Genomic DNA, 23,597 nt, shown 5'->3' with positions numbered 1-23,597 from the left:
CAGGCAGGATCGCAAGGGTGGGGAAAGCACACTATGCAAGCTGCAGATATCTATTTAACCCTTTCCCATTCCGATGACGTACGTGTACGTTTTTCTTCCAGCCCCATTCCAATGACGCACGCAGTGAAAGAAAACAACTTTCCCGTTACCGAGGCTCCCATGAGGCCATGCGGGAGGGCGAGTGGCACAGTTTGGCGCCAGTTATCGCAGAGTGCGGTGGTCGTGTCGCGACAGTTCTCTGCGGCGTGTGCAATGTCTTTAAAACAACGGCGCTATGCCTCTTGCACGTTCTGAGATCCAGCGTGGAACGGAACCCCCACACAGCAACTTGCAGTCGTCTCGGAATGGTAGAGGGTTAAGCTGTTTCCATGGGATCGACAATCAATTTAACAAATATCGATATCCACTGGCTTAAGTCTGTCATCCAGCAGCTCGCATCTGTCACGTCTGTATGCACACAGACTCCTCTGTCAGACCGTGACATTTTTGGTGTGAAAATCACATCGACATGCATTAAAACTAAATTATTTCTCCCCCTTATCAAGAAAGCGCAGCCAGCAGTGTTTTAGTGAACTCTTAATGGTGTCAAGTAGCTTACGCCCCCAGCACTTTACACCCCAACGAAATAGCTACCGGTGTTGTAGAGGTAGAATGAGACTCGTGTGTACGTTTGTGTGTTATAGGTCTCTATAAGTGTGTGTTTGTGCGCCTTTGTGGGGAGCGGTAGCTACAAACCCGGTAAACCAAGTTAGATTCCTGCCCATGACCAACACCAGTGAAGGTTATCTCAACTGATCCTGGGCCTCTCCTAGGTCGACTCAGCCTTAAATACGTACCTGATACGGTGTGTAAACATCGCCACTGGTGGATTAAAAGGCAGTCGGGCATGGTTCTGGCCACCCATCCCGCTCGTGTTCTGTGCTGGGCTTCATAGGTGCTCGCTAACAGCACTTTCCCCACAGACTGTTAAAAGGCTTTAGGGGGGTCTTTGTGTGTGCACGTGTTTACGTGGCAGACAGCAGAGTGGTTCGTGCAATTGACCTTGCTCCCATCTCCATGGTGCTGAAGATTCAACTCTCACAGCTGTCTGGTTATTTTCTCCAGGGAGTTTACCAAAGGCGTGCTTCCTGTTGTTGACAAGAAATTCCCCATTTCATTATTGTTCAGCCCGTGTTATAGCCCAACTGCACAATTTGATAATGGCCTGCAATGAAAGTGTGATAATAAAACACATATTTGAACCATCTGTGTCGCTGCAGATTAGTAAGCCCTGGTGAAACGGAGATAATCTAACTCGATGAACTCACCAGATAAAGTACAACGCGGGCGTGTGTGTACACACACAATAATTATGTGTTGCGTTGCATCATCACATTGTTGTTACTGCTCGTGCATCACTATTCGCACCTGTTAATGAACATACATTGCATGTGATACAAGCTAGCTCACGTGTTGCGTACTCATTCCACAGCTCGCATCAAAGTGACCGCACACTAACCACATACTTCCTGTTGGGTCTTGATGAAGGACACGGATTAGAAGAGCGAACGCAGGTTAAATGTGTTATTTTAACCGTCAAGACAAGTACGTGGGCTTGGGCAGGACATATCCCTAGACGGGTGCTGGCTGATAAGTCAAGAATAATGACGGAGTGGCTGCCAAATGGATGGAATGTACCCAAGTGGACGTCCACTTGGGTACATCTATTTTATTGAGCAAACGGTGTATATACATATATTTTGCGTGTGTTTTTTTTCAGGACCCGACGAATAAGAACGTATTACAGCGTGCGACGGTATTAACACTTGCAAAAAGATTGGTGCTCCTTGTCGTTACGCAAACATCGTGTCGGGAGAACCTTGATGAACGATTTCCAAATCGCTGGATTGGATGCAGCGGCGACAGACCCTGGACGGCTCCATCTCCGAATTGAATGCCTTTCGGGTTTCTTTGCATGGGGCTTAATCAAGTCAGAGGTGTATTCAACAAGAGTTACAGATCTGCAATATTTACTAAATCGTGTAGTTTTTTTACTAAATCATGCAGTTACGAGAATAACTCCACAGATGCTGCAGAATGTGTTCCGCAATGCAGCTGACAGATTTGAGCTGTGCAGAGATACTGACGGTGCTCACGTAGAATCCAATGATTAAGTGCAATTAATAAATACGACTCTGATTATATTATTGCATACTTTACCATGCATTTCTTTGATTTCCATTAAATAGATTGTTGAACTTTATGGACACCCTGTATGAACTGACTGTGGGGCCCCTCCCCTAAATATGACTCATTCTTACATGTAGACCTCGGCAAGGTAAGGTAATTTACACTTTTTACCGGGTAAAAGGGTAAAGGTTAAAGGTGTCGACATGCCAAGGGGTAAGGTAAAGGGTAGGGTAAAGGTAGCTCGGAAGAATGACCCGGTAGAGTAAAGGTAGCGCGAAGTATTACCCGGTAAATACAGTACCTTGTTTACCGATAAAAGCTCCGTGGCGCAGTCCGTGGCCTCCATTTAATAAGTAATATTAAAAACACTTTTTTAAAAACACGCTTTTATGAAATGTACTAGTAATGGAATAACTCCACTACTCCAGGAAGTGGCTACTAAGCTTGCCATAATGTAAGGGACCGTGGTAATTTACAGCCAACGTCAGTTGACCATGGACAATTATAGCCAAGCCGAAACATAACATATAAAAATGTTTACATTTTTTTTTTATGATAAAATATAGTACATTATTGTCATCAGTATGACATAAGTATACCAAGTTTAAATAGTCAATACCACGTTAGGAAGTGGGTAAAAATTTAGTTACAAGATTTGAGGACACAACAACGACAACAACAATGACAACAACGAGCGTGTAAAATAGGAATCATCGAGAGTATTTATATGAGTAAAGCGCTCTACCCAGCATTTACCATTATATACCTTGTTCATGTGTAGTTCCCTAGTCATTACCCTGTAATCGGGTAATTTGTATAGGGTAAAAGGTAGGCTCGTTGCTTTTTACCTTACCTGCTGAAAGGTAAAAGGTAGGGTAGAGTGATTGTATTGTAGTAAGGTAAAAGGTAAGGTAAAGGTAGGCTCGTTGTTTTTACCTTTTAACTTTTATCTTACCTTGCCGAGGCCTACTTACATGAGTGCCAAAAAGACAGAAGTGGCTGGGCATGATCTGGCCAAACCACCTCTTTAGTACCATGCCGTCTTCACATGTGTTGGCTAACAACATTTGCTCTCGAGTAAAGTAGATATGTTCATGAAGGGCTGTGAGGTGGTCAGGTGATGGCGATACAACAATGGGTTCTTTAATATATCTGTGTGGGGCTTTCAGTGTTACCCGCTTGTATGTGCGTGCGGTTTTTCCCCCCGTGTATTCTGATTTCCAACACGAAAAAAATCCAAACGTTAATAAATGACCAAAACATTTAAATGCAGGATCCTGAAAAAAAAAAGTCTCCAAATTCACCGAAGTTACACTGGCTTCGTATTCTATGGTTCTTTCGGTACAAAAAAACAATAAAATAATAAAATTAACAATGAAAATAAAGTGAATAATTTTTTTTCAAAATATCACGACGTTTCGATCCCAATACAAGCAATCGTCATCAGAAGAAAAAAGAGCGGGAAAGCTGCTGAGGCAAGGCTGTTTATAAAGGTTTAGAAATTGTCGGGGTAGCTAATGTTAATGTACGAGAGGTCTCTGACATCGACAGTAGGTCTACACCAATCAAAGAGCTGTTTATAAAGGTGTAGAGATGGGCGGGGCAGCTAATGTTAATGTACGAGAGGTCTCTGACACCGGCAGTAGGTCTACACCAATCAAAGAGCTGTTTATAAAGGTGTAGAGATGGGCGGGCAGCTAATGTTAATGTCGGTGAAGGCTCTGACACTGGAAGTAGGTCTACACCAATCAAAGCATTGCACCTATATCCACACACCCACACTGCTGACCGTGGAGGTGGACAAGAAAACACAAATAACCCTTTAGCTAAAACCGACTTTAGACCATCGGAAATAGGGCTATTACTCAGATTAATAACGACCTTGTCAACGTCTATCTTTTTTAATGTGTGGATCTGGTTTCTTCTTGGAAAGGAGGTTGAACTTGGAAATCAGGTTATCTTTACACTTAGCTGACATTGTAGCGGCTGATGAAGCAGTCATGTTATCTACATGTTCCCAATCAGATGTAGACACATTTTTTCCGTCAACGTTAAGTGTTATTTCAAGAGTGTCTTGTCTATATGATCTAGTTCAGTAAGGAGCAGTCTAATTCTCTCTGAGATTAGGGCCAAGCGAGCCCTCAACAAGATTAGTTTGCCATTGGAAGATGTGATGGCAGCATAAGTCAGTGTAAATTATATTTTTCATTCACTTTATTTTCAATGTTATTTTTATTATTTTATTGTTATTTTTTTTTCTTTGTCTATCTACATGACTTTACCGAAAGAACCATAAAATATGAATTCCTGCAGTCACGAAAGTTTTAAGTAAAAATTTAACCGCCTCTACGGGGAGAGTTTCCACATAACCATAAGATCTTTTAACAAACTCCGAGACAAGAAAGCTCATCTGATCGAGTCACTCACATTTCTGAAGAGATGCCGCGACTCTAAGGTAATACCGTCACATCTTCCAATGCCAACGAATCTTGTTTAGGGCCAGCAATCAAATTCACCATGGAGGTAGAAAAGGATGGCATGCTACCCTTCTTGGATATCTTAATCAAAAAGAGACCAGATGGTTCAATGAGCCACTCTGTCTACAGTGAAGTAACCCATTCTGACGCCTACCTAAAACCTGATTCCCACCACCATCCAACCCAGAAGAATTCCCTCATCAAAACGCTACACCAATGTATCTCCGACCATGACCACCTGACCAGTGAACTCAAACACGTACACCAGGCTCTCAAGGCGAATGGATATTCTGACTACATAATTCGCAAAGCCATCACCCCAACCACGAGGAAGGAGCCATCTAAATATCCAATCAAAGCCATCACCTTACCGTACATCGCAGGGATAACCAAAAAGATTTCCAAAATCTTGAACAAACACAAGATCCGGGTCCGATTTAATACAATGCATAAAATTCGGTACATGATCCCATCTCTGAAAGACAAGATTCCTGACATGCAATATCCCGGCATCTACAAACTAAGCTGTATCTGCGGCAGCAGTTACATTGGGGAAACCAAACGACATGTCTCGGACCGTGTTCGTGAACACAAGGCAGATCTGAAACGCAGCAGGACCAATACTTCTGCCATGGCTGATCATTACTTTAATGCGGCTGGCTCACATGAAATTGATTTCTCTAAGACGATGATACTTTGCAAGCCGACTGACTATCAACAAAGATTTGTTCACGAAGCCATCCATATATACTCATACTCTTAGTTCTTTCGGTAAAGTCACGTAGGTAAAAAAATGAAATTAAAATTAATAAAAAATAAAACAATAAAAATCACGACGCTTCGGAAGCAACACAAGTCTCCGTCATCAGGTGGGACCGTCACAGCCAGATTTGCTGCATCAAGTGAGGGAGGGATTCAAGATGTAAACTCTTAAGTACACAATTTCAACCGAGACGACGGTTTTAAACTCAGCAATCATTGGAAAGATGTCATCAACCACTTTGGGTCATGACTTGATTTGTGTTTTCTTGTCCACCTCTACCGTCAGCAGTGTGGGTGTGTGGAGCGAGGTGCAATGCTTTGATTGGTGTAGACCTACTGCCAGTGTCGGAGACCTCTCCTAAATTAACATTAGCTGCCCTGCCCATCTCTAAACCTTCATAAACAGCCTGCCTCAGCAGCTTTCCCCCTCTATTTTCTCCTGATGACGATTCCTTGTGTTGCGATCGAAACGTCAGGATATTTTTATTATTTTTTATTCACTTTATTTTCATTGTTATTCTTATCATTTTATTGTTTTTTTTTTATCTATGTGACTTTACCGAAAGAACCATAGAATATAAATTCCTACAGTCACGAAAGATTTAAGTAAAAAATTTACACTGGCTTTCTAATGTTCATCATAAGGTGGCCTTCTTTAGAATATATTCAGGTCTTGAGAGACAGCTCCTGCAATAGTCTTGTTTAGTCAAGGTCAGGCAGTGGGTGTTATCAGATCAATATTGCGTGAAAAGAAGTTTATATTTGGATTATCTGACTGAAGTTGAAAAAGTGTCATGAATGTGTGGACATTCCATTGAGCGGGTTATTATTACCAAACGCTTTGGATTATAAGATGCTCCTAAAAGTAAGACACACCCCAAAAACGTGTGCCTGGTGTCAAAACAGTAAAACAAATAGGGACGACAAAGACGACAAATATTCCCCATATAGTTTTAACAGACTGTTGGGGCAAGTGTGGGGTGCTGGCATTTGTTAAGGCCGGCCCAGCACACGATGGAATAGGTCAGGGGTCGGCAACCTACGGCTCCGGAGCCGCATGCGGCTCTTTACGGGCTGCTTCTTGACGATATGTACGTATGTACAGTATGTACTCAGATGCATTGCGGCTCTTGAAATACTGAATTTTGTACCGAATTGGAAAGAAATGGCTCTTCTTGTTATTTTGGTTGCCGACCCCTGGAATAGGTGGACATCACCACACCCGGTCGCCATTGTCCCCCGAGTGGCGACGTTTATACACCGCACCAGGTACCCCTTTTAGGTTAAGTTTACCTAGGGGAGGCTCAAGACCGGTTCAAATAATCGTCACTGGCGTTGGCCGTGAGCAAAAATCGAACTCGGGTCGCTGTGTTTGTAGCTCTCCAAAATAAAAACCCAAATATCCCCTTCATAGCCTGAACAGACTGTTGGGGCAAGTGCTGTTAGCAAGCACCCGTTAAGGCCGGCCCAGCACACGATTGAGTGGGTGGCCAGCACCACGCTCAGCTGCTAATAGGGACACACACACATGCACCTAACGGATTATAAGATGCACCCTTAACTTTCGCTTCGGGGGGGGGGGGGGGGGAAGTCCATCTTATAATTGAGAGAATATGGTCTCAACACCACGCAAGCGTGGACATCCCATTCGGCGGTTGCACCGTTTGTCCATACGCAACTGCTTATGACTCTGCTCCCTGTTACGAGCACGGCGAGCAGTGCGACCGACTCACTCAGCACGGTGAGGTGGGCCGGCCGGGACCGCAACGCGGCCTGCGTGGCCTGGCACTCGTAGACGGCGTCGTCGGCGAGCTCGGCGCGTGACACCTGCAGGTTGTGCTCGCCGCCCTGCGTGCTGCCCACAATGGAGTAGCGCGGCCAACCTGCGGGCGCGACCACCGCCGACACACGCAGAGCGTTAGGGCAGCGACAGCGACGACGATGCGGATAATAATGACGATGATGATGCCGCAACAATAACAATGCCACAACGATGACAATGTCAGAATAATAATATCAACATCATAATAACAGCAATGCCACAACAACTGCTCCACCACAACACTAACAACACCACCACCACCAAACTACAACAACAATGCCGTAACAACAATAATCACACTGCATTGGGATGCCACCTTCTATTCTATTTTCGTGTAGGACAATGTATTCAGCAGCTGAATGCCGATGTTGAAGTCTCATAACCACGACGAGAGGGCTTCTGGAGAGATATTGTGTGTATCTGCTAATCCTACGTTGAAGGAGAGCAGACTACATTGGTTTGCTCTATAGTCCACAGTTTGGGTAGCAGGGCCACAATCGCACTGCCGTGGTTTATTTTAGAATTCTCCATTGGTGGAGATGTGCACATCGGCCTGTTGATGTTCTGACCCGCCTAATGGTTCAACCAGTGCCTTCGCGGAGGAATGTCAAACCCAGGAGGTACAACTTTTGGATGCCAGATCAAATGCTTGCTCAAGCCATTTCCATTGTGGCACAAGGGGCACCGCGGTGGCCTGGTATACAGGAGGACGTGGGTTCGATCCCAGTCCTGACGCCTGTATATTTGTAGTTTGCATGTGTCTCTCTCCCCGTGGTGCCGTAAAATTTTATCCGGGTCCTCCGGTTTTCCCCTCCACATTTAAAACCAACATGCATTTAGAGTATTTGGCTGCTCTAAATGTCCACGTGATAAGCCACTTCGGTGAGCTATCATTTGTGATAGCCAGGTCGCTTATGAAAAAGAGCTACATAGCTCAGTGGGCCTTGCCTGGTAAAAAATAAATGCTCTAGTTGTATAGTTTTATATGTTTGTGCCAACATGTAAACGCATTGCTCTCCGATATCTTTTCGGGTTGTAACTCCCGCGTGTTGTCCGCAGTGTGCAACTCCACGGGCTGGTTGGAGGCTGAATTAGGTGATATAACTCTAACGCATCAGAGAGCTACCAGAGAGCACAAACCGCGGGAAGCCTTGTGCAGAAGCATGTAAATCTTTTCACTGCGTTGCGTTGGTCAAATTCTTGCCAATTGCATTAAAAAGTCGTGCTGAAAGAATTATATTGGGTGTTTTACGAGATTATGGCATGTGCTTCAGTTGAGAACAAAATATTTTTGGACATTATCTCTTTTTATTTCTTATTCCAGTGCGTATTTGTGGTCACGTCCAGGAAGCACGAGGGTGATTTCGCAATGAGCCTCTGTTTGCAACGGGCACACAAACAATTAAAATGAATAACTGGTGCATTTCAACACACGTAAGCTCCAGAGTTTGCATGCATAACCAATGCTGCCGAGTAATATTTACTTGGGAAAGCTGATGCAATAAAAACATAAATACATAAATTTTCATGCTGAGAGATGAGCGTAGCTCTCTATTTATTTTAATGGAGTGGTTGAGAAAGACAACGGCCGAGGAATGGAAAGCCACCGAGAGAACGTATGCGCAGGTGCTGGGTGGATTGTTTCATTCTAGGATGGTGTGTGGGGTCGTGGTGGTCGTGGCAGCTTTGAGGAGGCCTTCAACCAGTGGTACACCAATCAGTGTGTACATACAGTGAGGGAAAACAGTATTTGATCCCCTGCTGATTTTGTACGTTTGCCCACTGACAAAGAAATGATCAGTCTATAATTTTAATGGTAGGTTTATTTGAACAGTGAGAGACAGAATAACAACAAAAAATTCCAGAAAACGCATGTCAAAAATGTTATGAATTGATTTGCATTTTAATGAGGGAAATAAGTATTTGACCTCTCTACAAGACATGACTTAGTACTTGGTGGCAAAACCCTTGTTAGCAATCACAGAGGTCAGACGTTTCTTGTTGTTGGCCACCAGGTTTGCACACATTTCAGGAGAGATTTTGTCCCACTCCTCTTTGCAGATCTTCTCCAAGTCATTAGGGTTTCGAGGCTGACGTTTGGCAACTCGAACCTTCAGCTCCCTCCACAGATTTTCTATGGGATTAAGGTCTGGAGACTGGTTAGGCCACTCCAGGACCTTAATGTGCTTCTTCTTGAGACACTCCTTTGTTGCCTTGGCCGTGTGTTTCGGGTCATTGTCATGCTGGAATACCCATCCACGACCATTTTCAATGCCCTGCCTGAGGGAAGGAGGTTCTCACCCAAGATTTGACGGTACATGGCCCCCTCCATCGTCCCTTTGATGCGGTGAAGTTGTCCTGTCCCCTTGGCAGAAAAACACCCCCAAAGCATAATGTTTCCACCTCCATGTTTGACGGTGGGGATGGTTTATTGGGGTCATGGGCAGCATTCCTCCTCCTCCAAACACGGCGAGTTGAGTTGATGCCAAAGAACTCCATTTTGGTCTCATCTGACCACAACACTTTCACCCAGTTGTCCTCTGAATCATTCAGATGTTCATTGGCAACTTCAAACGTGCATGTATATGTGCTTTCTTGAGCAGGGGGACCTTGCGGGTGCTGCAGGATTTCAGTCCTTCACGGCGTAGTGTGTTACCAACTGTTTTCTTGGTGACTATGGTCCCAGCTGCCTTGAGATCATTGACAAGATCCTCCCGTGTAGTTCTGGGCTGATTCCTCACCGTTCTCATGATCATTGCAACTCCACGAGGTGAGATCTTGCATGGAGCCCCAGGCCGAGGGAGATTGACAGTTCTTTTGTGTTTCTTCCATTTGCGAATAATCGCACCAACTGTTGTTACCTTCTCACCAAGCTGCTTGGCGATGGTCTTGTAGCCCATTCCAGCCTTGTGTAGGTCTACAATCTTGTCCCTGACATCCTTGGAGAGCTCTTTGGTCATGGCCATGGTGGAGAGTTTGAAATCTGATTGATTGATTGCTTCTGTGAACAGGTGTCTTTTATACAGGTAACACGCTGAGATTAGGAGCACTCCCTTTAAGAGTGTGCTCCTAATCTCAGCTCGTTACCTGTATAAAAGACACCTAGGAGCCAGAAATCTTTCTGATTGAGAGGGGTCAAATACTTATTTCCCTCATTTAAATGCAAATCAATTTATAACATTTTTGACATGCGTTTTTCTGCATTTTTTTGTTGTTATTCTGTCTCTCGCTGTTCAAATAAACCTACTATTAAAATTATAGACATCATTTTTTTTGTCAGTGGGCAAACGTACAAAATCAGCAGGGGATCAAATACTTTTTTCCCTCACTGTATGTGAGGCTGACAACGTTTTAAACAGTTTCTGAGGACAGGCCCAAAGGACCAGCAAAATCAAACGGACAACAACCAGGTTATAACAACAACAACCAGGTTATAACAGCATGGAAAAAATGGACCATGGCATCGAATTTTCGAAGATGACCACTGGAAACGGAAGAAGCAGACAGAAAATAGTTTTGACCTGCAGTGTGGTGGTTGAACACAGTGGATGAGACAAAACAGTCAGTCTGGTAGACCGGATCTTCAACATTGGTGGGGGGAATCACTGAGTGAACCATGGTAGCAGCGAGAGATGGGTGATAAAGAGGTGACTGACCGCCAATGAGCCAGTGACCGGAGTGATTCAGCGAATGCCTAACCATCGATGGATGTAACTGCTGTTCGTTGAACTCTATCCGGTGCAGTGAATTGGGAGCTGGATGCTCCACCCCAGCAAGAGTATGTCCAACTTTGGACATATTTGTGCTTCGTAGAGTCCAGGTGGTAAAAATTGTTTGTTGATAAAGAAAGTTATCTCCCGAAATCAGAAACATAGCCATTCCATGACAGGTCAGATAAGACTGTTGCACCAATCAGATGAATTATTTTTCTATGAATAAGAATATCATCGTTCAATATATTGGGAGGAACTTTGGTGATTGTATTGTATTGGAGTCAGTGGTGATTTATAATGAAGTATCTAGACAGGGTTGGGCAGCTCGAGGTATTTTCAGATTTTTATTTAAATAAGTATCATGCTTAAAGTGTCCTACCATCGGCAAAGCAGTGGCCCATATTGTGAGTGACAGGAAGCCATTAATAGATGGAATAAATAAAAGTTTGAGGCAAAACAGATCCTCGTGTTCATGCCAGAATTGATGGGGAAGGTATCAGATTGGCCACCATCAACCACCGTATGTATTGACCCATCCATTAGAAAGCTTGAACTCCAGGCTTGGCGATTGGGGTGGATGCCAAATGAGGGCACCTTGACAATTTAGCGTGGGATGTGTATCCCGCATGTGTCAAAAACTCATGCGCACATTATTAACATGGTCTAAATATATGCGCAGTTGCTGCAATGCATTTCTTTCCAGCGTTTGCAAACGTAACTTGTCAGATTCGAATTTGTATGTCCACGATCAATTTGGGCAGGTGGGAAGGTGTTTGTGCGGTGGCATAGTTGTTAGCGCACTGCACTACGAACCCAGTGACCTGAGTTTGATTCCTGGCCATGGCAAACATGGGCTAATGCTATCAGGCCTCATGCAGGGCCCTGCTACTCTTCACCAACCTGCAGTCACCAGCATGGTGAAGTATGGTTAAATAATCCCCATAAGTGGCACATTGTGAGGAAGCGTTCATCCAGCAGTGGATACAAAAGAGGCTAAGCGCTATGTTTATTATTTATCCAGAAAGATGCTGATTGAGATTCATTATTTAGTAATGAATATTTCCAAGCAACCCGATGTACGATTAACGCTTGACATCACAGGGCAGCCACTGTTCTCTTTGCAAGAGGCATGTTTATTTCATTTCATTCATTTATTAGGTAAAGCCCTGTGAGTCATGTGGCTCTTGAATCGGGTGCAACCGCAATCAAACAAAAACATAAACAAGAAACATCTTAAAGTGACTAGTGAATACCTCCTGCCTAATGCCTGAGCAGCAATTGTGCTGATACACAGCAAGGAAAATAATGTCATTCGCATATCGCTTAATTTTCCACTTAATTTCAGAATATTCTTGTAATTGTTCCACGTATCAAGTGGTGCTCTTAATTGCGTGCTTCAAGCAACGGAAGCCATCCCACCCATGTCGATATTTCACCCCATAGCAGTGAAATATTGTAATAGCGTATAACTCTTAGCTTTCAAAATTGGCTCACAAATTATCCATTTAAAAGGAAATAGCGGGTGGTAATTTTGTACACAATGCGGGTGCCACTGTAAAAATGGCGCGTGAACAGGGAACACCGTGTGAAATCAATCTGCCGTAAAAGTTCATTAGCACAGAATGATCACTGATGGAATCGGTAAATGCACTCTGCAGGTATCATCACATCCAAGGTCCCCTTTCTTTTGCAAAAAAAAAATGGCCAGCAGATAAAATAGGATTTCTGATGAGTAGCAATCGGCTAATTTAATCAATTTCACATTGTTCTGCCGCCAGAGAGCCCGTTCCCCTCATCGCATCTCAAAAAATATATAAAAGCATTCAATTGGCCCGCCAAGGATTAACCGGTGGGGGGGTTTGTCAGTTATGATCAGATGCTTGGATACCGATTTCAAATTTGATTCCTCTGCGCACCAGTGATCGCTCGTCAGGAAACATTCGGATACTTTGCTCATCGTTATTAATGCAGCGGTTAACATCTCGCTATGTTTATCTGTGTGTCTCTAATTACCAAAACGGATTATGTCACCAGTCTTTTTTTTAGTGCTGCGTGTTCCATCCATATTAATCTTTTAATGAGTTTAACACCTGCACGTACAGAATCAATTAACTCCGTAAGGGCTTTTTCTTCTTCTTTGTAACTCCATAGACGTCAGTGAAAAGTGACCGATGCGCTTTTTGTAAGAAGACAGTGGCTTTTTCACAACCTTGCAGTTGACTATGTGCACATGAAATGCCAATCAAGGCAATTAGAGACGTGGCACATCTGATTTATGCAGTAACCCTTAAGGGTATTGACGTAAGTTGTCATCATGCATCAATCCCATGTGACATGACATTGAACTCCAACGTCATTGGTTTGTCATCTGCTCAACTTTCTGCCTTGTGCATGATAAATATTGTATTTCTTTTTCTCTTCCTCTGAGCCCAACACAGCATGCTAAAAAGTCACAACTGTGCCCGGTGTGCAAAGTGGCGATCATTCTTTTTAAAAAGGCATTTGGTTATGGCGTTGCATCGTATAAACACGATGAAAGAGTGTTTTTTTGCATTGGAGCATGACAGAGATTGTTGCAATGGGTCCCACAAACTGACTCAGGTGTTCTATGTGAAGGTGGCCCCAGTTGCACAATGGATCGGTGACTTCACGCAGAAGCCAGTCATTGTTTAAACACCGGCGTACATCCCTCTTCCACTGGATACCTGAGCTGGTCAAAATATATACATATTTACTTTTGTATTCCTCTATGTGCAGCATTTTCATCTGGCTAACTAGGGGCTCACTTTTCCTATGTAGCAAAAATATAATCAATAAATAAGAGTGCAGTACATGTGTGAAAAGTTACAAGAAAATCTACAAGGAATTTGTAGACTCAAAGAAGTAGACTAAAACATCCATCCGAGGCATCGACCCAATGCAACTCAAATCTGCAGAATCACTCTCATTCAATTTCCCCAAATGTTTTATACAAGAGCACGATCTGCTACAGACTCTTTGTGTTTTGTAAACGTAGGCAACTTTCTTTTGCTTCTGGTGTTTCACTTCAGCTATCAGTTATTGGCAAGGATATGCCAGGTTCCACACAATGGAACTCCCTGCAATGAATGCCCTCTTCACAATTCCCTCATTCATGGATGTGCCACAGGCACAGTCACAAACTGACTTAACCGCCTTCAAAAATCAAACATACCAATTAAATGTCTGGGCTATAGAAGCAACCGACCACGCAGACTCTTTGCCATATTTTGTAAGGGATTCTCCATCAAATGCCACGCTTCGTAGACAGGCGAAGGGGAAAGGTCGCTTTTTTATTATTTAATCAGGTAAGACCCACTTAGCTAAATAACTCTTTTTCAGAAAAGCAACCTGGCCACAAATGATAGCTCATCGAAGTGGTTTAGCGTGTTGAAATGTATAACAGCCAAATGCTCTTGAACGCGTGATGTTGATTCTAAATGTGGAGGGAAAAACCGGAAGATCCAGAGAAAAATCCACGCGACCATAGGGAGAGACAAGCAAACTCCAAATCTCCAGGCGTCAGGGAGTTAACATCTTGTCACCGTGACGGCCTATACCTGTTTCCTCCGGCCATTGGAAATAAATAATATCCTCCTAGTCCATCCACCTGATTCTAGGAAATTATAATCTATTTTTATTTTACCAGGTGCGGCCCACTGAATTATATATATCTTTTTCAGAAGCGACCTGGCCACAAACGATGGCTCAACGAAGTGGCTTTCCAGGTGGAAATTTACAGCAGCCGAATATCCTACACGCACGTTTCGAAATGTGGAGGGAGAAACCCGGAGAATCTCGGAGAAAAATCCACTAAATCACAGGGAGTACATGCAAACGCCAAATATACAGCAGGCGTCAGGGTCGGAATCAAACCCACGACCTCCTGCATACCAGGCGAAGGAGTGAGCAATTCACACGCACGCCAGCACTCAGTCACATCCTTATCACTCCTCTATCACTGCAACCGTGGTACGTTCTCCCCATAAACTTTACTCATTGATTCCTCCTCGCATGTCGGGTACTCAGTCTTCCAGTTTGACTCTTGAGGCTAATCCATACTATGGCCAACAGCCACACACTTCTTTCCCCTTTCTGCTTTTTTTTTGTCGCAATGCTCAAACCTTGGAAGGCCCTTCCATCGTCTCCTTTTCCAAGATTAAAATATCCGAGAATGATTCAAGGGATGTGTTGATGTTCAACTATTTCAAGGCCACTTGGCGAGTAACAAACGGCACTATTTGCAATTTCAGGCCTTCAGGGCCTGTGCTAAGCAACTCTGGTAAAAATATAATTTAGCTTCTGCATTCTCCTCCGTCCCACCCGAAAATATGAGTGAAACGACTAGGTATGAAATTTGCAGTACACGGTTAAAAAAAACCGTAGCGCAAGTAGTTGGTCCTTTGAGTCTCAGCCACTATTCATGAATCACAATTTACGTGTAAAGGTTGGTAAGTTTCCAGGACAGAAAAAGATTAGTATTATTAATTGGGGTTTTCCGACATTTTTCTCCAATTGTAGGACTATGAGTGTAACGTTATGAGATGAAAAATCAATCTAGAGCTCCCACATCAGCGTTAGAGCATGGCCTATTGAACCAGATATCACAGCACAACTTCTGAGATCCCTTCATGTGACCTCTTATCTACATTCAGGGGTATAATGTTCCCACCCACCGTTCTACAAAGTAATGTACATCAAATCACTGTCAAACTGATCTTTTTTTATTTTCCGTAGCTGGAATTTAGTCATAGAGTGTAAAAAAAAACCACACATTTTGTGTGATGCTTTTTTGTGTAGTCATTTGTGACAAGGGCAACAGTCTAGATTTGTGACATGGGCAACAGTGCCATATTTTGTGCAACAGAGGGCAGTGCTGTGCTAACCAACTGTTGCGCTGCACTCCTATGCTCTGACGCATCTGCCCCGGACCTTCAACATGCACTAACTCGCATGGTTACGTATGGTCAAGTTGCACCCAGGACCTGCACAGCATCGGGCTGGCACTCATCTAGCAGTTGATTGACAATATGGCCGTATACCTGTATATATATATGTATCTATCGGTGACCAGGCCAAGACCATTATCTCACAATCCTTGACAACCTGGTTTAATCATGGACAGCCATCCAGACTTTCCGGTATTTCAGTAAAAAAAGATACATACAATTACGGGGGAGTGATGATGTCAATATGACCGTGTTGCAGAAATCGAACGTAATCTATGATGCAGTTGCACGGCTGCGGTGTTGCCAAAGCCTTATTACTGGCTTTGCTTTGTTCAAAACAGGGACAAGGGTCGTAGTTGCTCTCCAAAGCCTTCGGCCTTGTGTACAAATGGGCCAGCCAACTTTTCATCTGCCACAGTTGTGAGATTGAATGAATAACTGCCGCCGAGGCTCCCCCAATGGTGCGAAAGCTCGCGAGTCATGTTTGGCACTGCCACCACAAATATCGATGTAAGGCTTTGGAGCAAACCAATGTGCGATGGGAACGGTGGGTTGGTTCCCTTCTTATTTGAATTGTTTAAAACAAAAAGAAAAACTTTATGGAAAACGAAATAATTTACGTGGTGCAAACCTGGTTACATTCTTGGAAAATGCCGTGTTGGGCAAAACCGCGTTCGACAGGTGACAGACCTTATGGAAAATATAGGGTTGCGTTCCTGGGTCTGAAATTATCGCCTTCTCCCTCTTTGTTTAACTAATTCTAGAATATTTCCACCCTTGTTATTCTTATTAAGGATTCTGAGTCGTTATTCGTTTCTTGCATGTGTGTGTACACTATTTTAAAATTTCACCTCAATACAAAACCCCCGTGTTCATTTTTCTTCCCACACCACAGGACTCAGGGCCAACGCTCGCCCCTGACATTGAATTTTCTAACCTCATTCCCCATTCGTCCATATCTAGATGAACCAATCAACGTCTGATTTTTGCTTCTGTCTGGATACGTCAGTCACTCGAACGTTAACGTGTCGCCGTTCTAGGCGCCCGTACGACTGACATGCTCAAGGAGTGAACGGTTAGAGGCATGCGGCACTGTGTGAACATTTGCGTTGGCCCATTGTGTGTGTGGAGTGTGTTACATTATCAAGCAAAAACATATTAAAAAAAACACATAAACATACATGGTAACTAATCGCTCTCACAGTCGATTCATTCACACCTTCCAATGGATGCAGCACTCTCATGGAACAATTTTCTGGCGCAGATGAGAATCTTAGCAGCGTCAAACCACGTAGAGCCAAAACATCATCCCCCGTGTTCCCGAAAACAGACTTCATTACTTAAACCGTGTACAGGTATAGCCAAAACGTGCAATCAACGAAGCTGCATTGGGCAAGGTTTTCCCGCATTCATTGAATTTTCACTTTTTGCTAAATCAATTTTGGTGCACTCGCATAACTGGCGCTTCTTTTTCAATGGTGCTATTGTGTCTTCAACAAGCCTCCGCCTCGCTTCGAAAACCGAGGGATGGTGGCCGCACGCCATCCTGAGTGACTGAAGTGGCCTTGACACAGGTTCGCACCGCGGAGGGAGTGTGCTGTGCGAGGGGGGGGGGGTAGTTGCGTACCTGGCAGATGATGCTCGGCACCCAGCGCCAGCCCGTCCTTGGTCCACTGCACAATGCCCGAGTAGTTAGCTACCACGCACATGAGCGTGACTGGCTGGCCGGCCACCACCGAGCAATCGGATGGCTCCTGTGCGAAGGACGCCTTTGCGCTCACTGCAGAGGTGGGGGACGGGGGAGACAACAAGAGAGCAAGAGGAGTGAAGCAGTTTTGCATGGCAAGGTAGCAAGGTTGCATTCTTCTGTTCGGATATTTTTTTTCTTTCATGACATATGGGTGGCTCCTTAAACCATTGTGCAGGAGGCGTGTGCAGTGGGCGGTTAATGTAATGAACGTAACCTCTAGTCAACTGTGTGTGTGCGGGAGAGGCGGCATCATAATTAATAAAAAAAATAGGGGAAGCTATCCTTTGAATGTGGAGGCACGCGCCTGAACTTCACACAGTCGAGGGCCACACAATTGCCGCGCTCGCCCAGCATTGCATCGCCGCTCGCACGCGGCATTGCCACCGTCTTCCCGGTGCGCCCGCGGGGAATAAAAAAAATACGTGCTCGGCGCAATGACGAAGCCGGCACCATTTGCTGGAAACCGTTCACTGGCAAGCGGCTCAACTGCTGCAAGGCCCCCCGCCCACCCCTCCACCCACGCATACACCCGCAATCACGAAGGAATCAACGTAAGCATGCATTGCAACCAGCGGCTTCCAGGAATGTGCCTGTGGCCTGCTGCCATTCGTGATGTTATCGGGAACAAATAGTCAGCCTGAGCCCCAGTGCAAAGAGGCCTATGGCATACATGTATTAAACGCCACCATTTGTCAGGGTTTAGGACAAGCAGTAAAAATGTCCGACTTCATATAATAACTGACATTTATATTTAATTTTAAATTACAAGTATTGATTCTCGACAAAACGCTGGCACGCGCAAGAGAGGCGTTGTGAGTGGCAGAATTTCAGTGCACGGCCACCACACACCCCCCCCCGCCAGCAACCATGAGTAGACTATTTGGGGGGAGGGGGGGGCAGCAAGTCTCTGGACTCTTGTTTGCTGGAGCTACTCTTGCAAGCAGTGCCGAGGACATGCCGATGTGCACCGTTGTGGTCTGACTCGGCCTCGAAACGTACAACTTCATTCGTTAAACCTGTTCGGTGCAGCGCATTCAAAGTGCCAAGCCGTAACAATGCCAGTCCTCGTTTGTGTTGCACGGACACATGAATTTCACATTTGAGTTTTCTTTTTTGTCTCTACCACCCTTCTACGTAAATTGTTGCGCGTTAAAAAAGGGCAATTGATATACAAAGTAAGTCATAAACGCATTCAAGGACACAGGTTCTGTTCAGAAACGTACATGGAACTCGGTTTGTGTAGTTATCCATCGTGAGGCCAGTTAGAATGGCACCTTATTTGAATCGGATTTATAGAGCGACCATAATATGATGGTAGTCGGTGAAATGTATTGCAGTGAAGAGTCTCTTCAAAGTAAAAGTGGGGATTTGGGCTTCAAGCAGCGTTTACCCTTGGCACGCCATGCAGCAAAAAGCAGCGACGTCAAGAGCAGACACCAGGCCACTCCTCGGTGACCTTGTCTGGCTGGTGGCTGTGGCTCGGCATTGCCCGATGAAGCGACGATTTATTTCATTACTCATTAGCGCTGCCCGTTAGTGGGCAGTTCATTAAGAGTGGCAGTCCATTAAGCATCCTTTTTTCCCCTCTCTGACCATCGCCTGTGACTGCTAATGCTTTTAATTATACCACAAGCCGGTGGTGCTGATTGAGGGAACAGCGCGTGGTATCGATCTGGAGCCTTTATTTGGCTGTAGTTCCCTATCAATTGGACACATGGGTGCTCAATCACTGGTGGCATATTTGCCGTTTAATGCAATAAATTGCTGCTTTATTACGTGGCGGCGCAACTTAGAAATATTCTTGTCATTAGCGAGTCCATCTCCAGTGCCTGTTCTCCGTGCGTTTTATGGCATTTGTGCGAATCTCTTGCCAACTGCGTGGATGGCAGAGCTCCAGCATGGTGCCACAAATGGGACAGGTCTTATTTTCACTCACAAAGCTATAAAAAGAACAACGACCATGGAATAAACATTGGAGATAAGACTTGCATCGGACGTAGTTCCAGGAAGGTACAGAGTTTATTGGATAATGGTTTAAAATACTGAAATACTATGTGGTGTATCTTTTAAAGATCTAAAATCTAAAGCCAGTTCATCCGACGGCAAAATCCGAGCGATCACAAAGTGTTTGATCCTTTACCATGCGTTAATCTTACATTCTCCACATATAAAAAAAAATCCGTAGATCATAAGACAAGCAGAGGTCACAGCGACTGCCTTGGACTGGAAAACGGGACCACAAAGAGTCTAAAGAACCCTTTCCTTGCATTCCAGAGGGCCGGGCGGGCCATCGGTGAATACTCACACACACACAGGCCATTGTGAACTAACCACACACACACAGGCCATCGGCGACTAACCACACACACACAGTCGGTGACGATAGCAGCATTTGTTATGATCACATAACTGATCGTAAAACATATTGCTTTCAGTGTTGTTTACCAATTAGTGTCTTGGGAATGCAACACGGTTAGGTGCAATGTCCCATTAATTTGCTTCGTGTGCTTTGTTGAAATGTGCGAGATGCGGCATCCCAATTACCACCATCATTGCTGCCACTGTTCCTTTGTGTGGCTTTCATCCTCACTTTGATTCCAACATATTCCTTTTGCACAAGATAAATGTCTCGTGATAGCAGGTATGAGTTTTTTTTTTCAAAGTGAAATGCACGTTAGTTTTCCTGTTTTGATCTCTAAACTGTTTAATTTTTTTTCACGAAAAGAACAACACAATTACCTCTAATGATGGCAACTTAAATAAGCACCGCGATTTGTAATTATACCAAAACCTTGGCCATGCGCAGTGACAACTATCATACAGGGGAGGTGAAACTCAAAATCACAATCAATGCAAGGCAACACACAAACGTATCGAACAAATCAAAGCTACGATTTAACAAGTGTCGATTTACACAGTACGTTCCACCAACGTTAAATTACAGGACTATGCTGGATCAAAATAGCATTCATAGGGGACATCGGAAACCCAGTATAGTTTCTTGAAAGTAAAACTGTTTCATTTATTATTCCACAAAACCAAAACAAAATAATGCTGTGCAGATATTTCCCACAATATTGTGAGTTACATTTACATGGTCTGAAATAAACAGGCAAAAGTACATATATATACACAGTATATGAATGACAATACCACATCACCTACACTGACCTTTGGTTGGTAACTCAAAACATTTTCAGATCCCTCACTACAAGGACATGTGTTTGCTTTAAGAAAAACATACAAATGGTCCACACGTGCTCGTGCCCACGCATGCCCATGTATGAGTCAATGTTTGCCGTTTGCGCCAACGACACGAGCAATTTCCTTTAAATTATCCTCCACAGCCAGAATGAGGACAAGGCCGTCATCTCATCATCGTTTGCCATTCTCTACCCACTGCTAGATGTGTGTGTGTGTGTGTGTATATATATATCGCTGCAAGTCATCACCTTCTCTCACGGTCTCACTCGTGAAAACGATCCATCTTGCTTCCACACAAACGAGCTGATTTGTGCAGCTCTGATCTCTGGTAGGCGCACACGGTGGTAGCGAGTAGAATTTATATAACCTCGAGATGGAATATAGGCTGATTTGAGGCACACTGCCTCTTTTTCAAGGGGTGATCTGAGTGGATGTACTTCCCGGTTCATGTTTTACTCATTTGGCTGCCATTCTGTCGTTAGTCTCGACCACGATGCCTCCTGTCCCAAGCACGTGTACTTTTTCCTAGCAGCCAAGGTGATGTCTCTAACTCTCGTGTGTTCTCGAAGTTTTTTTTTGTTCATCATCATCTACTAACTACCGGCTATGACGAATGGATCTGAAATATGGACACTGACAACAATATGGACATTTCGAACAAAGACGGTGACTGCATTGCACACTTTCAGATGCACTTCTGCGGCCATCTGGAACGCCCTTCCTTCTGATATTTGGAAGCAACTGGGAGCTGTGCATGCTTACATCTAGATTGAAAACTAATTTCTTTAGAACGGATTTTTGTGTTGATTTTGTTGTCATTCCCCCGTACCTACGATTAGCAGGGTTGGCTATGTACGGTGCGAAAGAAGTTCAACATACATATATACATACAATGAAAAAAATGAACAATTTCACTGAGCGACAAAAAGAGGAGACACGTGCATCAGCGTGATGATGCACATTAGAGGAGACATCACATTCACTATGCGGAAAAGTGCGTGGGCTTGGGCAGGGCCATCACTGGTATGAACGATGGCCGGTGGTCAAGGCTAGTGACGGGAGTGGCGGCCAAACGAGGATGACGCGATAGCACTTCCACTGTGGAGACGGAGTGACGAGATCGACCCGTGTCCAGGAGCAAGACGGATTGCTGCATCACATGCATCATCTCCCTGATCCATATGTTTGCTTTATTTTTTGGCTCCACCTCCAATTTGCACGGTTGGCTACTTACGGTGCGAAATAAGATCAACATACCAGATGTACATACGTGCGACAGGCGCACGAGGAGACAGGAAGAAGATCAGAGAAGGGCAGGGCGCACGTTCCGTAATGCACGATTAGATAGCAAATCACACGCGTGTCCGCACAGATTGCGCGCGCATCTGCGAACGAATAGCACGACACCGATTGGCTGAATGTCGTTCCACACCCCCCCCCACCAACCACCCATCCCCATCCCACACCCGTCAAATAGAAAAAATCCCCACTAACTCAACTGAAGTTAACCTGAAACAGATGGCCGTGCGCTTCCAACCACGTCGTGCCTCGTCAGCCAGATAACATTTTACCCAGCATGCCGTGCATCTGCTAAAATACGCGCCCCAAACCAACAACCCTACCCTGTCCCTCAGGAGGGTCGCCACCTCTGAGGCAAGAATATCACACGATGCCGGAAAATTTTAAACTACGTGTAAACGCATTGTCAGTGGGGGGAATTTTTTTTAATTTAAATGTCCATGGAATAAAAACATTTTCCCAGGACAGCTACCTCAAAAAAATTCTACGATCCGAATAATACCAGGATAGGTGGTAACCGGAGTCCTCCATTACAGTGGATAATAATAAAACAAAATAGCAGGCAATCAAAAAATAATCTGACAAGAATTGTCAACCATTCCTACTCATCAATTTCGAACCTAGCATTGAATCTGGCGTCACAAAAATGGCAAGTTGTCCTGAACTCACTTTAAAATGCTGCATATTATTTGAATGGACACGCATTAAAACATGTAACTCTTCTGTGATATTTAAATAAATAATTGTTTATTTAAATATTTGATTTCATTAAATGCTGCCTAGATTTTTCAGTCGATGATGCTGGTGGTTGGTAAAAATTGTTGTGCTCTAACACCACCAGGAGTGAGTTCTAGCTCATGATACAATTGGCACAACGAATTGCTTTGGAGAGAGCCTAATACATGTGTAATGACAGGTTGACACCTGCCGGCCTGTAAGGGTAATTACAGTTATAGCTGCATTACATAATGCCTCATTATGAAGGGGCGTATCTGGGGTAAAGGTCAAGGGCGGAGTCAGTCGCGAAGCTCCGGGAACCATTCCGAAGGGTCTAGAAGGTTCTAGAAAGGGGGCGTGGCCAGAGGTGGAGCTTGGCCACTCCAGGCAGATAGAAGGGGCAACGAACCAGAGCTTTGGGACTGTTAGCATGGGGTCTGGGTTCTGGTTGCGTCGCTGCCTCCGTCATCTCTTCGTCTTCGACCACGTGGCTTTTCTTCTGCAAGACCAGCTCCGTCGCCGCCGCTACGCTCGTCAGCCAGCCAGCGTAGCGCAGGAACGGAGATGGGCTGCGTGATTGGACAGCGTAGGTGTAGCCGCGTCACGAAGTGTCTCGCCCTGCGTGCTCTTAATAAGTAAGAAGCCTTCTACTAGACGTGTGTCGGAAGTCACTCACTACACATGTGTAGTACTCTGCCAAAGCATGGTGCAGTTCTC

At 44.5% G+C, this 23,597-nt stretch overlaps 1 protein-coding gene across 2 annotated transcripts in view; it reads right to left on the bottom strand.

The window, feature by feature from the left end:
* The window catches only part of LOC144932751 (kin of IRRE-like protein 1), a 107,546-nt gene that overhangs the window by 32,285 nt on the left and 51,664 nt on the right, over nucleotides 1-23,597 (bottom strand). For both annotated transcript variants that reach the window (XM_078857158.1, XM_078857159.1), the window contains exons 2-3: nucleotides 17,538-17,690; nucleotides 7,142-7,291 (exon numbers count right to left, since the gene is read on the bottom strand). In XM_078857158.1, coding sequence (XP_078713284.1) covers nucleotides 7,142-7,291; nucleotides 17,538-17,690 — 303 coding nt within the window. The remainder of the gene's footprint in view (nucleotides 1-7,141; nucleotides 7,292-17,537; nucleotides 17,691-23,597) is intronic.

This window comes from Lampetra fluviatilis, chromosome 5 (assembly GCF_964198595.1).
Source record: "Lampetra fluviatilis chromosome 5, kcLamFluv1.1, whole genome shotgun sequence".
NCBI classification, from domain to species: domain Eukaryota; kingdom Metazoa; phylum Chordata; class Hyperoartia; order Petromyzontiformes; family Petromyzontidae; genus Lampetra; species Lampetra fluviatilis.
Note: the sequence above shows the minus strand (reverse complement) of the source record. Positions and strands in the feature narration are given on the sequence as shown.